Raw genomic sequence first — 12,635 nt, 5'->3', positions numbered from 1 at the left:
TTTGGATACCGGTGATGATGATCACACATTTTTTTAATTAGATGCAAAGCTTGTACTATTATATGATGGTACTGAATACCCTATTTCCCTCTGTTGAGTTTGCACCCTATGCTGGCCCAAAAAAGATCAAAACCGACCGAAGCAAATTGTTAGTAGAAGCAAAGACAATTTATGATAAATGGGTTTGAATGTGAATGAAAAAAAATGCAGCTCTCTTAAAAATAGTCAATATTCAAATCATGGGTAAAATTTGAATTTATTCTTTTACATTTTATTACATAACTAAATATTCAACCTGGCCATTCTTTCAGGTCTAGAGGCACACGTCATGTCTGTAAACATTGCCAATGACCACTTGTATGTTGCTAGTTCTATCGAGTCATACATGTTACCATCAACTGTCTCCCAACTAAAGAAGTATAGCACAACTATCATTGATCATTTATTCGATTTAAAGATTGAAAAAGAAGAAACAAAAATGATAAACCTAATATTGATATATTTTGAATTTTAGCATTATACATTGGATACCACAGGTATCATCAAACAGACACTTAATGATAAGAAGAAGAAAAAGAAAAGCATGAAGCGAAAGCTTCAAGAAGGAATTGATTATGATAAAGTGGCACCTTCCCTCAAAGCAAAACTGGTTCCAACTTGGAAATATAAAGCTAAAAGTGAAAATTGAATAAATCTGTATTGTTATCAAAGAATAATTAACATAATGCACTTTGAGCAAAATTAATGGCAAGATCACATGATGTTGAAGTGTTGATCAAGCTGATACACACGATCTTTATACAAATAAAGCGATGGTGAAAGAACTACATCATGACACGGTCATTCATATGGGCACTACATAATAACATGATGATCCATTATCCTGACGCAGTTGACCCCATCATCTTAGAGAGGGGTTATAAAACATTATACGTTCCTCTTTATTCGTCTGAACTCAATCCTATCGAGTTGTTTTGGAAAGTGTCGAAGGACTGAATCAGAAGAAGTGAGTTGGTAGATGCAGAAACACTTTCTTCAAGAGTAATTGAAGGCATCGAGGATGTTCCTGTTGAACACAGACAGAATTTCATCCAGCACTCGATCGATGTATTCCCTAAATGCTTGAATAAAGAACCTTTGTAATCATTTCAAGATTTGGTTAAATTATCTTCTTAAAAGTGGGGGCAATTTATTCTCGAAATGCTGGCCAAATTAGTCTTATTTTTTTGGGCAATTTAATCTCCCACAAGTGTCTAAAATTATTCAGAAACGTGGGCGGTGTTTTCAAACATCTGGTAAATTGAGAGTGGAAGCAAAGTATTATACAATAAAGATTATTATAGAAACATCCGTTTCATTTGATGATTAACTTATTTAATTCTTCAAATTTGTTATTTATATATTATCTGCAAATTAGCCCGTATGAATTATGTACTACTGTTCCAAGTGCAGATTTGCTTCGTGTCTAATCAAAAATGAGCAAACCTGCTACTTTATTTGTTCACACGGTACATGTCGCTGATTTTGCTGATCAAGTTGCATTAAAGCGATAAATAGGAATGGAAAGAATCAAAGGCAGCTTTTTATAGAAATGTGTTGGGCTGTTGTTGAACAAAAGAATGAAAAAAAAAAAAAAAGGATTCGGTTGGCAGCAAAATACTTATTGTTTATAAAAGTTTACTTGCCTATCTGAAACAGATGTTATATTGAAGCAAACTTGTTTATCCTGTGAAATCACACTGATTTATCGTGTTTGTTTTAATCACTGAATGTATTACCATCCTGTTCTATAGAACATTGCATATCTTTTCTTTATGCGTACATGGCGGAGTTATGATTTCGCGTGATTTACGTCACAAAAGTTGACTGTGAAAAAAAATTCTGGTAAAGGTTTTCTCTCACTGTCTCTTTTTATTTTATTTTTATTTGTAGCAAAGCGTATATCGTGGCTCATGAATGCAGACTCGTCCATACAAGAACCTATGGTTCAATTGAACGATAACACTGAAAATGTTGAAAACAATGATGAAATAATGCAAGAGCAATCATCAGAGCAACCCGAAGAACATTTATCCGAGCAACAACCAACTGAACAACCATCTGAACAACCATCTGAACAACCATCTGAACAGCCATCTGAACAGCCATCTGAACAATTATCTGAGCAACTATCTGAGCAACTACCTGAACAAGTGTCTGAACAGACATTTGAGCAGCCATCTGAACAGCCATCTGAGTTGCCATCCAAACAGCCATTTGAGCAAATATTAGAACAGTCTGCAGAGTTATTGCCAGGACAACTTGTAGAGTCATCTCTTGAGCAACCTGAGCCTGTTTCTGAAGATATGGAGCAAGATATTAAAGAGGAAGAAGATCCTCAACCAGAAGAACTGAAGCCTGAGCAAGATCAACTCGCAGAGCAACAACAGCATCAGTCAGAAGACCCTATGGAACAAGATCCACCATCTCCCAAAAAAGAGATGGAGGAAGAATCAACAGCACCCTTATTGAGCGCACCCGCTTCTTGGCAAATTCCAATTGGTGCACTTACACAAAAGTCAACACCAGCACCAGCACCACCAGTACCAGCAGCAGTACCAGCAGCAGCAGAACCACCTGCTAACAAAGCTGCCTTGAGAAAAGAAAAATTGGAAGCGCGCATTAAAGAGTCAAAATATAACATTGAAGCATGGAATTTATTGATCAATGATACACAGCAAACAGGGGATCTTGATGCTATTCGTGATGTCTATGAACGTTTTTTGAACGTGTTTCCTACTTCGGTAAGTTTATCTTCTTTATTTATTCTCTCTCTTGTTTGCTCTTTTTTTCTGCCAGTTTCTTTCTAGGTAAGTTAAACAATTACATGTTGTATTAATGTTATTCTCGAGATATAAAGAAGGAAGCGAGGTGTAGAAGCATCTTTTTATTTATTTTTTTCCTTTTTATGCTTTTAAATTGGGAAAAATAAACACGCACACACAAGGGTTACTTTTTTAAAGTAGGCAAATATCGTTTTATGTACAACTCAAACACACATACACACTTCTTTTTTTTCTTTTTGCTTAGTATCTAAAAGAAAGACAAGAAAAAGAAAGAAGGACAATAGAGAGAGAGAAAACTTTTTTGTTTATTTTATACTTACCTTTCTCATTTCTTTTGTCTTCTCTTCTTTTTGCTTTTTTTTTTAATGTAGCCTAAACACTGGCTTGCTTATCTTGAATTGGAATTGAAATACTCTAATTTCAATGAAGTCGAAGCTTTATTTACTCGTTGTCTTAAAACTGTGTTATCCGTTGATCTTTGGAAATTTTATCTTGGCTATATCCGTCGTATTAACCTTAGGGAAAGCGGTTCTGCTGTGACTCCAGAAGCTAGGTCTATTATTGAAAAAGCCTATGAGTACGTGTTGAGTAACGTTGGTATTGACAAAGAAGCTGGACCTATCTGGGCTGATTACATTTATTTCTTGAGATCTGCTGAGGTAAATGAAAAAAAAAAAAAAAAAACCATATTCTTGTCTGAAACAATGATCATTGATATAAATAACATATAGACTTCAAATACTTGGGAAGAACAAAGAAAGATGGATTCTATGCGTCGTGCTTATCAAAAGGCCGTAACTATTCCTTTGAACAACGTGGAGCATCTTTGGAAAGAATACGATCAATGGGAAAATAGCTTGAATCGATTGACTGTAAGTTTTTTTTTTTCTTAAAAAATGTTTTTCCTAACTTTTTTTTCTAGGCTAAAAAATTCTTGGGTGAAAAGTCCTCAGCTTATATGACAGCACGTACAGCTTTACGTGAAATGCGTTTGTTGACTGACAGTATTCATAACCATACTGTACCTTTGCCTCCTCAATGGTCAGAACCTGAAATCAATCAATTAGAGCAGTGGAAGAAATATATTGAATGGGAAAAGAGCGATCCACTTCGCTTAGAAGATGGTGTAGCTGTGATGGAGCGCGTTGTATATGCTTATCAACAAGCCTTTCTTGCCTTGAGATTTTATCCTGAGATTTGGTACAGTTTTGCAGCCTATTGTCTTGAACAAGATAAGGCAGAGAAGGCATTGGCTGTTTACAAGGAAGCCATTGAAATCATGCCTACGAGGTAAACAAAAAAAAAAAAATTGATCATATATCTAACCCTATTTATCAGTCTTTTGCTCAACTTTTCTTATGCTGAACTTTGTGAATCTAGAAAACAAATAGATGAAGCACGTGAAGTATATAATAATCTTATTGAGAAATTGGATAAGGATCGCGAAGATCTCAAGGAAGCAACGGAAAAGGAAATCACCAAACTCCAACAAGAGGCTGAAGACGAACGTGCTTCATTGAATTTATCTGATGATATTGATGGTGAAATGAGAGAACAATTACGTGTACGTGAAAAAAATGTAAAAAAGAAGCAAGAAGAAGTTAGAGCAAAGATGAATGAAGAAGCAGATATCATTGCTCGTGCGGGATCCCTTGTCTGGATTTGTTACATGAGATTTGCGCGTCGAACTGAGGTAAAAGGAAGCAAAAAAAAAAGATTGAATTGTGATTCTTAACAAATGGTTGTAGGGCATTAAAAGCGCGCGTGCATTGTTTTCAAGAGCTCGTAAATCAAGTAATTGTACATACCACGTTTATGTTGCTAATGCTCTTATGGAATATCATAATTCAAAGGATTCAGTTATTGCCGGAAAAGTATTCAGTTTAGGTCAAAAAACTTTTGCAGACAATCCAGACTTTGTTTGCCAATACTTGGATTTCTTAATTCAAATGAATGATGATAATAACACTCGTGCCTTGTTTGAGAGAACACTTGCTACGATGCCTTCTGAAAAAGCAGCGCCTATTTGGCAAAAGTTCCTGGACTATGAAAACAGATACGGTGATTTAGCCAGCGTCCAAAATGTCGAAAAGAGAAGATTAGAAGCTCTGACAGCTAATACACCCATGGAGTCTTTCCTGCTCAGACATAGTTATTTGGATATCAACAACATTGAGGAGCAAGAATTGGGTGGCCTGGTAAGCCGTAAGCCAGTCATTGTCGAGCCAGCCGCTCCAGCCAGTGCTCCTGTTTCCCCCACTGCTAGCATTCCTACTGAAGCACTTCCTGTTCAACCCACGATCGTGAATAGCGACAGAAGCAAAGAGAAGCGACCTCTTTTGGAGCCTGTTCACCCCGAAAGATATCCTCGTCCAGATATGGGTCAATGGCAAGCATTTAAACCTGCTGCAGATGGTAATCGTCGAGTGAATAATGTGCCTATTCCTCTGTCTTCTGTGCCTTCTATTGCCTCAAAAGCTATAGTTTCCGACACTGCCAAGAAGATGGATGTCGCTCCTTTGCAACCACAAGCATCCCCTGTTCATCCACCACCTCCTGCTCCTTTGGCTCAGCAGCCAGCGGTACCATCATGGAATGCACCACTCGTGAGCCAATCAGTCCTTCCAGATGCTGTTGCCTACTTTGTGTCGAACTTGCCACCTCCACAAACATTCAATGGACCGATCATTCAATCTGGTGAACTCGTTGACCTTTTGCGAAGTATCATTTTGCCCTTACCTCCTCAAGGCGTTGCACAACAACGACCCCTATCTCAAGCGCCACTTCGAAATGCCCCTATGCATCCTCCCTCAGCGAGAGATGGAGGAAGAGGAAACTATGGGCCTCCTTATGGCAGACAGCGACCTGGCGGGAACAAATCAAGGCCAGGAGGAAACATGGGACGGTCTGGTGGTGGTGGTGGCGGTAAAAAACGCAGACCGAGAGATGAAGATTATGACGATTATCAAGGTCAGAAAGGTAAACGAAGAAGATGAACAACAATCATGAAAAAATACTCAGCCCACTCTATTAGGCGTTGGACCTAATAGACCACCTGATTTTGATTTATTTAGACAAAGGCAAACAAAGCGACACAGAGATGATCCAAATTATTAAATTTACATTTAAAAAAATATTTGCATGTATAATAAAAAGATTGCTTTGCACACAAAAACACTGTTGTTTTTTTATTTGTTTAAAAATTAAAAACCACCACGAAGACGGAGAACCAAGTGAAGGGTGGACTCCTTTTGAATATTGTAGTCACTTAAAGTGCGACCATCTTCCAATTGTTTACCAGCGAAAATGAGTCGTTGTTGATCAGGAGGAATGCCCTCCTTATCTTGAATCTTTTGCTTGACATTCTCAATACTATCAGAAGATTCGACCTCCAATGTGATGGTCTTACCAGTGAGAGTCTTGACAAAAATTTGCATACCACCACGAAGACGGAGAACCAAGTGGAGAGTGGATTCCTTTTGAATGTTGTAGTCACTCAAAGTACGGCCATCTTCAAGCTGCTTACCAGCAAAGATCAAACGTTGTTGATCAGGAGGAATACCTTCCTTATCTTGAATCTTTTGCTTGACATTCTCAATGCTATCAGAAGACTCGACTTCCAAAGTAATTGTCTTACCAGTGAGAGTCTTGACAAAAATTTGCATACCACCACGAAGACGGAGAACCAAGTGGAGAGTGGATTCCTTTTGAATGTTGTAGTCACTCAAAGTACGGCCATCTTCAAGCTGCTTACCAGCAAAGATCAAACGTTGTTGATCAGGAGGAATACCTTCCTTGTCTTGGATTTTTTGCTTGACATTCTCAATACTATCAGAGGATTCGACCTCCAAAGTGATTGTCTTGCCAGTAAGTGTTTTAACAAAGATTTGCATTTTAAGTGAATAAAGAAATAAAAAAAAAAAAAAGAGAGAAAAAGAATTGAGAAAAAGCAACCCTTTAAATAATAAAAAAAAGCTGCGGTATTACCCGACTTGCGATGAATTTGATTGGGTTAGTGTTATTAATAAACAAAATAAAATAAAAATACTATAGTCAAATTAGCATGAACTGACCAATAAATTCAATATAAAATAGTATTTACTTTATATTTTAATTATAGGTTTTGTTTATAAGCTTTTAATAAATTTGTTTACTTTACAAAATAAGGAGATTACGGGAAACATAATTTACACAAAAATGATATCATCGACGTATCTTCTTGTAACCAACAACATATTTTCTTATATCAATTTATCATTAAAAAAACATATAATAAAAACTGAAATTAAAATTTGCGCGAGGGGGGGAAAAAAAGAAAGGCGTTGCAAACTCGTGTTTCTTTTCTTTTTTGTTTTGCAACGAAAAAAAAAAAGTATTGTGTAAGGGGCAATATTTCATTCAATCATACTTTCCCATCATAGAAAAGCTGGATGTAATTTCCTCAACATTCATTGGTTCTTTTTTAGAAATTTCGATTGTGTGACTCTGCCTGAAAAAAATCATGCTTTTTTACATGTTCTTTCTCGTTATTATATAAACATAACTTTTTATTTAGAATAAAGAAAGACTTGAGCCAGCGTGCGGTGTTTTTTGATATACCTTAATAGTCCAAATCAGGCCAAACAGTAGTGTACAGGAATCAAAAAATACTCTTTGGGATCAAGAACAAAAAAAAAGTAAATAAAAAGGGAAAGACGTGTTCTAAACATTAGTGTGGGCTTTGAGGCAATTAAGAGTTATTTTCCGGGAGAGAATGGAGGTGATGAAGGTGATTGAGCTCAAAAAGAATCAGACATATGCTAGACTAACTGAGAAACTAAGAGGAAACGGAATGAAAGGAGCGTGGTTTGCGAGTGAGCAGTAAATTTAAAAGAAAGGACAAGAGATCTTCAATAGTAGTCAGCATTTGTAACATCCGATGCATATCGAGACATTGAATGCCATGTTCCTTGGAAAGAGAGCGACCAGGGTGCTTAAGGCAGGGCTTTGCTTGACCACTAAGCAGCCAATCAAGTCTCCAACGAGCCCATCTGCTGCGTTCAGAACAGAATATGGGAAGCCAAAGAATAGAATCCAGGGACAACAAGGAGAGAGCAGCTTAGAATGTGGAACTAGTTGTCTTTGTAAAAGATTGTCTTGCAGGAACCTATGCTTGAGGATCTTCAATGAACGAGTATAAAGGACATCATCTATTCGTGAACAACACTGCCATAGTACTGCTTTCGAAAGTTTGTGTCACTGGGATTGACCAAAATACCGCCTAATGTGAAGTGGCAGAAAAAGCTTTAATGTTTATTGAACCTCATCAAAGAATAAAAGGATAGAAAAGTGGCACAAGTGGATTAAGCTATGACTTGTCATGAAAATACAAGAGATAGTTAGCATAAAGGATTGTAAGCAGATAGTTTTGGTAGTTTTTTGTAGATTTGCTTGATAATTATTGTCCAAGGTAGGAATTTGTGTAAAGAATTGGTGTCAGCGAGCTTTCTATACAAATTAGATGACTGTAGCAAAAGAAAAGTTGCGTTTGTTTTTTAAATGTCCAAAATCCAATTTTTGGAAACGTACAACCAGAGTTTCTGAAAAAAGTATAAATTATCTTTGGCAATAGTTACAACTTCTAACACTTCTTCTCTCCAAAACTGTATTTCTTAGGTGTCGCCTCAATGTTTTGTTATTGTGTTAAGTATGTGCTTTTTTAAATAGAAAACCAGTTTTTTGATCCTCTTTTGATGAATTTGTATAATAGATTAAAAAAGACAGGCAACATAGCCAAATGTATTTTTTCTTTTTCTCACTTTTCTCCTTTATCAAGTTTCATCAGCAGTAAATATCTTTTTATTAAATGGCAAGACTGCTTTCATTAGTAAATACAGATGAAGCGCAAAAAAGAAGCTTATTTTGGGATCCTTCAGCTCAAAAGGGTTCATCAATCAAAAAACCGAAAGGCAAACAAAGCCTATTACATGGAAAGTGCTGTCAGCCAATAAAATAAGATTAAATTCATACTTGTATGGCCGTCAATACTTTAGGTTCTGAAGCAATTCAAGGAAAATTTCCTACTTAAGACTCTGATAACGATTTTTAACCTCCCGTTAGATCTACTTTCAGCTATGTGTCAATTAGTAACCCATTCAAAGGTTTCAAAAAGTAATCGGGTATAGTTTGCGATAGCCTATGTTTTCTCTGCATGAATAAACAAACTAATGCAAATAGTATTAGGCAAATGAAAGTCTCCCATCAATAGTAAAAAGGCGGCCGAAATAAAGAGGAAGAAGTGTAAGGAAGAGGTATAACATACATCCACGATGCTTCAAGAACAAGTCCTGAACATATCTGTTACTTCTCTTACTGAATCATGCTAACATCACAACAATGACAAAGTCTTGTATGCTGCTACTCCTTCTACATTTACTGCTACTGTATTTTCTAGTAAAGGCTCTAATTATCAAAAAAAGAAGATTCCTAAAGCTGTTCAATAGAAAAAAAAAAATAAACAATTAGTTTAGAATTGCCAAAAAAAGACAAGAAACTCAACAACCACCTGCAAAGTTAATGAAATGTCCCACTTGTGGTGAAACTGACCTTGCTGGACCTTCTAGCCCCAAGTGTCTTTGCCATGTCAAAAGCAAGATAGAAGCATGCCAAGAATTTATAAAAACTTTAGTCATCAAGGCAGATTTGAAAAATGCTTGCAAGAATGCTAATAAGCTTCCAAAAGTCCAGAATGTGGTACCCCATACAACTCAAGTCGTCTATGCTAAGTCTGTTTTTGCAAACTGCTTTTGCCTTGATCAAGTAAAGAACAAGCAAGCTTCTGCTGCTATTACTCACAGCTTGGTTAATCAATTTTTGCCAAAAGACGATTCGATGATAGTATCAGGTATAGCTGGAATACTTCTATTGTGAAAAGAAACAGCTCTGTGACGAGTAACAAAAATGGATCGCACTTTCTTCAAAAGAAAGCAAAGCCAGCTATTCCTTACAAGAAAAGAATAGTTGCTGACGGTGATGGCTCTTTTGTTCTGGATCTATAAAAGGGAATTTCTTGCTCCGACCAGACGGATTACGGATGCTATTAAGAAGATATTAAAGGATGCATAAAGGAAACCGAATTTATCTATGTTACTGAGGCTTATACTAGTTAAACATGTAATCAATGCAAAATCAAAAATTATGCAAAGATTACATTAGCCAAATCAAAACAAATAGTACATGTTGTTCTCAGGTGTAGTTTTTGTAGTACGGTATGAAATCGTGATGTGACGGCTGCCAATAGTATACACTGTTTTTTTACACACATGTCACCACGCAATAATGAAAGACCTTCCAAATACACAAATTCCTCTTCTTCTGAAGATTGTATGAGAACTCCATAACGGGTTCTCATCCTTTACCTAGCGACTAAGTTTATACTTTTTTTTATGATAATCTTTTACTAATATTCATTTCATGTATTTATATCTTTTGATGTCTCTCTTTCACTTTCACTGTTTATTTTATCTCAAACCATCTGAACTTTCTCATACCAATGACTATCAAAAGTTCACCACTTGGTTTCTAAATTACTTATTTTTTTCCAAATTATTTTTATTTTTCTCATTTTTTTTTCTTTATTTTTATGATTATAGCACAGACTAAATATCACTTTATGTACTTGAAGAATAATGCTCTACAGATATATTCGTTACAGCAAATTCTTGATCTTTATTGCTTCATAAAATATTTTACTCTAGACTTTTTTAAAACTATGTAGTTAGCAAGTAATGAATGTCATTTAATTTCATAACGCGTAAAACATCGCTTTACTTGTCCCACTGCATCTCTACAGTACTCTTCCTCACATTCGTTTAGAAGCCACATACCAAATTTATTAAAATAGCAACCGCAAATAAAGCATGACTAATGTGTATCAATCTCGTTTCATGTTATTGGTAAAGATCATCATCTGAGCTACAAAGACTTTGCAAAAAAAAAAAAAAAAAAAAAAATAATAATAATAGTAATATTCACCACATCAATATGTATACATGTTTTGAATAGAATATATCAAAGACAACCAAGGTGTGTATAAAACTATGATTGAATAATTGTGAATATTTCAAAAGCCCTTTATTCTATTTCTTTATAAACAAATGATATTTGTGAGTCATCTCTCCTCATTAAAATATGCTTTCACCTCAATAAACTCTACATCCAAAATAATATTACCCTATCTTAATACGAGATCCCTGCCCTGAGAAAAAAAAAAAAAAAAGTTCTTAATCTCCGCATTATCACAAGAATGAGATCGCTGTCAGAGCTTAAAGTTTAAACATAAATCAGTGTAACCATTATTCAATAAAATGCATTATGAACTGAAAATGAATGGTGAAAATAAAGAATGATGAATGGGAAAATAGTACTTTTTTTTTTAATGAGCCAATTCAAAGGCTAAAAGATATAGATCGGGATACACACGCACATATGAATACTCGGAAGCAGTGATGATTCTCCGACAATGTCTTGAAGAAATAGGATTGAATGCATTGCTTAATGCATTGAAGCAACACAGTCCATGAATGTAAATAAAGAAATAAATAATAGAAACCAATCAGAATCTATTCATAATGAGCTAATTCCATTTGTCCCTCTCTTATTGTTTGACTCAATTCCCCCACAATTTAATATCATTGGACAATAGTTAAAATGGCTAATCGTTTATGCAAAAAGTGGCGAGCTTTTTTTTTTTAGTTCGTTTGTTTATTTATTATTATTTTTACTATAAAATGTACTCTCTAAAATAAAAGAAACAAGCTTTTTATTTTTATTTTTCTTATAAAAATCACATGAATTTTATCTTATTTTTTTTCTTGTTTAGTCAACAAAAACATTACAACTTTTTTTTTTTTGGGCAAATGACGGCAAATTATGGAAAAATATAGAGTAAAATATAGAATCTTCGACGTTAAATCAAACAAAGAATGGCTTGAAAATATTTCAAATAGAATAAAAAAAAGAGATCAATGCTTTGATTTATTTAATAAAGAAAAAAGAAGAAAAGAAAAAGGGTGAATATGAATTGACGATGAAAGTAAAGTGTAGAAATAAGCTTATAAATAATAATAAAAATAAAATTCACTTTGTGGAAACATCCGGGTTTTTTAATACTAAAAAAAAATATATAAAAAAAACCATATTTCTTTAATTTGATCCCCCCCCCCTTTTTTTTTCTCATTTCTTTTTTCTTTTTATTTTTAATAATGAGTGATAATGTATATTCTATGACATCTGATTTAGTAACACCTTTATATGATTTACAAGAAGTAATTCAGCATTACAGATCACAACCTGAGCTATTAAAATTAATATTAACAAGTAAAGTGGAAGAAGACAAACGAAGAGCTGAAGAAGCAAAACTAAGAGCAAAAGAGTTGGATTTATTATTACAACAGCAAACATCAAATAAACGTAAATCTTTTGGTTCAGATCATGAAGAATCAATTGAAAAACGTAGACATTCTGCTGCTGCTGCCATGCTGGCCATGGGAGGAGGCGCAATTATACCAAACGATACCATACATCCTATACAGAGAACAAGGTATGACATGATGCGATAGAAAAGAATGTTATTCATTCGATATAAAGTATTAGCAGTAGTGAAGAAGAACAAGATATCTCAAGTGCCTATCCATCTCCAGTGGCTGAGGAAGAAGAATATGTAAAACCAAACAGTCGAAAGAGAAGAGAGATGCAAGCAATAACAAAAATAGTAGAAACAAGAGAATTTCCGTATGTTGACAATTATTTTTGGAAGAATAACGGCAACAC

At 35.0% G+C, this 12,635-nt stretch overlaps 6 protein-coding genes across 6 annotated transcripts in view; 5 read left to right on the top strand and 1 right to left on the bottom strand.

The window, feature by feature from the left end:
- Nucleotides 1-188, top strand: part of RO3G_11738 (uncharacterized protein) — a gene marked incomplete at both ends in the record, with an annotated part of 1,501 nt that extends 1,313 nt beyond the window's left edge. The window contains one exon of the mRNA XM_067666322.1: nt 42-188. Coding sequence (XP_067522423.1) covers nt 42-188 — 147 coding nt within the window. The remainder of the gene's footprint in view (nt 1-41) is intronic.
- Nucleotides 189-1,982: 1,794 nt separating this feature from the next.
- RO3G_11737 (uncharacterized protein) lies at nt 1,983-2,853 on the top strand (the record flags this gene model as incomplete). Its single annotated transcript, XM_067666321.1, has 2 exons — nt 1,983-2,783; nt 2,839-2,853. 2 exons carry the CDS (start codon nt 1,983-1,985, stop codon nt 2,851-2,853), a joined length of 816 nt encoding a protein of 271 aa, XP_067522422.1.
- Nucleotides 2,854-3,595: 742 nt separating this feature from the next.
- Nucleotides 3,596-5,821, top strand: RO3G_11736 (uncharacterized protein; the record flags this gene model as incomplete). Its single annotated transcript, XM_067666320.1, has 4 exons — nt 3,596-3,697; nt 3,748-4,115; nt 4,164-4,518; nt 4,574-5,821. The coding sequence occupies 4 exons, from the start codon at nt 3,596-3,598 to the stop codon at nt 5,819-5,821; spliced, it is 2,073 nt and encodes a 690-aa protein (XP_067522421.1).
- Nucleotides 5,822-6,028: 207 nt separating this feature from the next.
- RO3G_11735 (polyubiquitin) lies at nt 6,029-6,718 on the bottom strand (the record flags this gene model as incomplete). Its single annotated transcript, XM_067666319.1, has 1 exon — nt 6,029-6,718. The coding sequence occupies one exon, from the start codon at nt 6,716-6,718 to the stop codon at nt 6,029-6,031; it is 690 nt and encodes a 229-aa protein (XP_067522420.1).
- Nucleotides 6,719-9,200: 2,482 nt separating this feature from the next.
- On the top strand, nt 9,201-9,734 carry RO3G_11734 (uncharacterized protein; the record flags this gene model as incomplete). Its single annotated transcript, XM_067666318.1, has 2 exons — nt 9,201-9,257; nt 9,330-9,734. The coding sequence occupies 2 exons, from the start codon at nt 9,201-9,203 to the stop codon at nt 9,732-9,734; spliced, it is 462 nt and encodes a 153-aa protein (XP_067522419.1).
- Nucleotides 9,735-12,067: 2,333 nt separating this feature from the next.
- RO3G_11733 (uncharacterized protein) lies at nt 12,068-12,424 on the top strand (the record flags this gene model as incomplete). Its single annotated transcript, XM_067666317.1, has 1 exon — nt 12,068-12,424. One exon carries the CDS (start codon nt 12,068-12,070, stop codon nt 12,422-12,424), a length of 357 nt encoding a protein of 118 aa, XP_067522418.1.
- Between the last annotated feature and the right edge of the window lie 211 nt (nt 12,425-12,635).

Source organism: Rhizopus delemar, genomic scaffold, assembly GCF_000149305.1.
Source record: "Rhizopus delemar RA 99-880 supercont3.9 genomic scaffold, whole genome shotgun sequence".
Classification (NCBI taxonomy): Eukaryota; Fungi; Mucoromycota; class Mucoromycetes; order Mucorales; family Rhizopodaceae; genus Rhizopus; species Rhizopus delemar.
This window is presented reverse-complemented; position numbering and strand designations above follow the sequence as displayed.